Source organism: Myodes glareolus, chromosome 13, assembly GCF_982192425.1.
Source record: "Myodes glareolus chromosome 13, mMyoGla1.1, whole genome shotgun sequence".
NCBI lineage: Eukaryota > Metazoa > Chordata > Mammalia > Rodentia > Cricetidae > Myodes > Myodes glareolus.
The window spans coordinates 49,901,068-49,903,555 of NC_142038.1; the positions used below are offsets into that span (position 1 = coordinate 49,901,068).

Below are 2,488 nucleotides of genomic sequence, written 5' to 3' on the forward strand. Positions count from 1 at the left end.
TTGAGCTCCTGCTCTCTCCTCCCCTAATGATGGAGTATATTCTGTAAACTGAAATTAGCCCTTTTCTCTGCACAGGTTGTTTTTGGTCATGGTGTTGTCACAGCAACAACAACAACAACAAACCTAAGTTATAGTCTTAGTAGGGCTCCAAAGACTTGATGATCAATCAGCATAGATTACTGGTGAGCTCCAGGTTCAGCAAGAAAATAAAGTGACAGTAATAGAGGAATATGCCAGATATTGGCCTTGTCTGTACACGCACACATGGGTATACACACATATGTCCCCAAGCACAGACCAAACACACACACACACACACACACACACACACACATCTGGTGCTATAGACTGCATAAGGGAAAGCAATGGAAAGCCACTGCAATGATATGGGCAAAAAATAACATTGTTTAAACTAGGGTAGTTGAGATAGAGTTCAAAGATTTGGATTTGAGACACTTTTGTTTTTAAATTAATAAGTACTAATTGTATATATTGTATGTATTGTATAAACTCCATCATATAAAATAGATCTGATGGAATAGTCCAGTTATGAAAACTAGTTGTTTAAATATAATTATTTTTATTAAAAAATTTCATACATATATATATATATATATATATATATATATATTTTATCAGATGGTCTTTTATTGAAGTATTTTCTGTTGCTGCTTCTTAGCTAGCTGGACATTCCACAGCACCACTGTTGATGTCATCAATGATGTCATGAGGGTGGCGCCCATCCACATTGCAGCCCACAGACTGTGCAGTACCCAGGATCTCTTTAATAGTTCCAGAAAGTTCTCTGGCTAAAGACCTGTGTCGCATCTGCCGGGCAATGTTGACGATCTCGTCGAAAGTGATATTTCCACTGTGTTTAATGTTCTTCTGCTTCTTCCTGTCTCTTGGTGGCTCCTTGAGGGCTTTGATGATCAGGGCAGAGGCAGAGGGCACCACTTCAATCTGGGCCTGTCTGTTCTGGATGGTCAGTTTCACCGTAATCCTCAGGCCTTTCCAGTCACCGGTTGCCTTGGCAATATCATCACCAACTTTTTTCGGAGACAGACCCAGGGGGCCGATCTTGGGGGCCAAGGCGGATGTGGCGCCGACCTCACCTCCGGTACACCTCAGGTACACAACTTTGATCTCGTTGGGGTCGAACTTGGGCGGCATGGTGGAGGTGGCTGGTGTCGGATGAACCCGGATTCGGGACGACCGAAGAAAGTTGCACCGTTGCCTCCTCGGAGCCGAAAACCGAAAGCCATACAATATATTTTGATCATGTTTCCCTTCCCCTGACTCCTCTCAGATCCTCCCATCTCCCTGCCCACCAAACTTCATGATGTCTTCTCTCTCTTTCTCAAAATGTGAAAATCTAAACAGACACATAAAAAAAACAAATGTAACAAAAAATACCAAAGCAAAATGAAATGAAACAAAAGGCCCACAAGAAGAACCCATAAAGTCAGTTTTATGTTGGCCTACTACTTCTGGGTGTGGGGCCTGCCCTGGAGTGTGGCTGACATACCCAGTGGCATGCCATTGGAGAAACTGATTTTCCCTTTCCCAGCAGGTGTTATTTACAAACAGATTCTTGGTTAGAGGTGAGATTTTGTGTCTACCTCGCCTTCTCAGTGCTGGGGCTTTGTCTGACTTGAACCTAGGCAGGCCTTTATGCATGCTGCCGTAGTCTCTGTGAGTTCACATTAAATATAATTATCTTTTTTAATTTTTATTTTATGTGTATTGACATTTTGCCTGCATGTATGTCTGTGTGAGAGTGCTGTGTTTCCTGGAACTGGATTTCTAGACAGCAGGGAGCCACAATGTGGGTGCTGGGAACTGAACCTGGGTCCTCTGCAAGAGCAGTCAGTGCTCTTAACCGCTGAGCCATCTCTCCACCCATTATATATAATAATTTTAAAAACTTAAGAAAAACTAAAGAAGAATCAGTGATAAATATAGAGAACTTTTTCAAGGAACTTTTTGGTAAAAAAGAGAGAAACAAATGGTAGCTGAAAGGAAAAATGGGTCAATCAATAGATGATTATTTTAAGATGTGAGAACAACATTCTTGTATGTTGATGGAAAAGATTCAACAGAAAGGAGAGACTGAATAATATGTTAGAGACAGAAAGTAATGTCCTTGAGAGTGTGTTATGGCAAAGGATTTGAACACAAATATAGAGTCAGTCTCAGGTATGCACATAGCTGGTTCATTTAACAGTCACAGAACATAAAGCAAGGCATAAAAAGCAAAGACAGGTTAACACGTCAATGTGGTAGGAACTTCTGAGGTCATCCTCTAATCACTTTGTTTATTAGTAAATGAATAAGATACTTTACTAATGGAGAGGATGGGGTGTGCTGAAGGTTGAAAAAAGATATGAAGTAGTCAAGGTAGAATGGGAAAGAAAGGGAGAGAGTACATGGACTAGACAAACACCATGTAGTAGCCAGACAGCGTTAAGGGCCATTTGTATACACA

At 41.1% G+C, this 2,488-nt stretch overlaps 1 protein-coding gene across 1 annotated transcript; it reads right to left on the reverse strand.

The window, feature by feature from the left end:
• Window positions 1-630: 630 nt before the first annotated feature.
• Window positions 631-1,270, reverse strand: LOC148120012 (large ribosomal subunit protein uL11). The gene has a single exon (XM_087896126.1). The coding sequence runs from the start codon at window positions 1,171-1,173 to the stop codon at window positions 676-678; it is 498 nt and encodes a 165-aa protein (XP_087752252.1). The 5' UTR covers window positions 1,174-1,270; the 3' UTR covers window positions 631-675.
• Window positions 1,271-2,488: the final 1,218 nt, after the last annotated feature.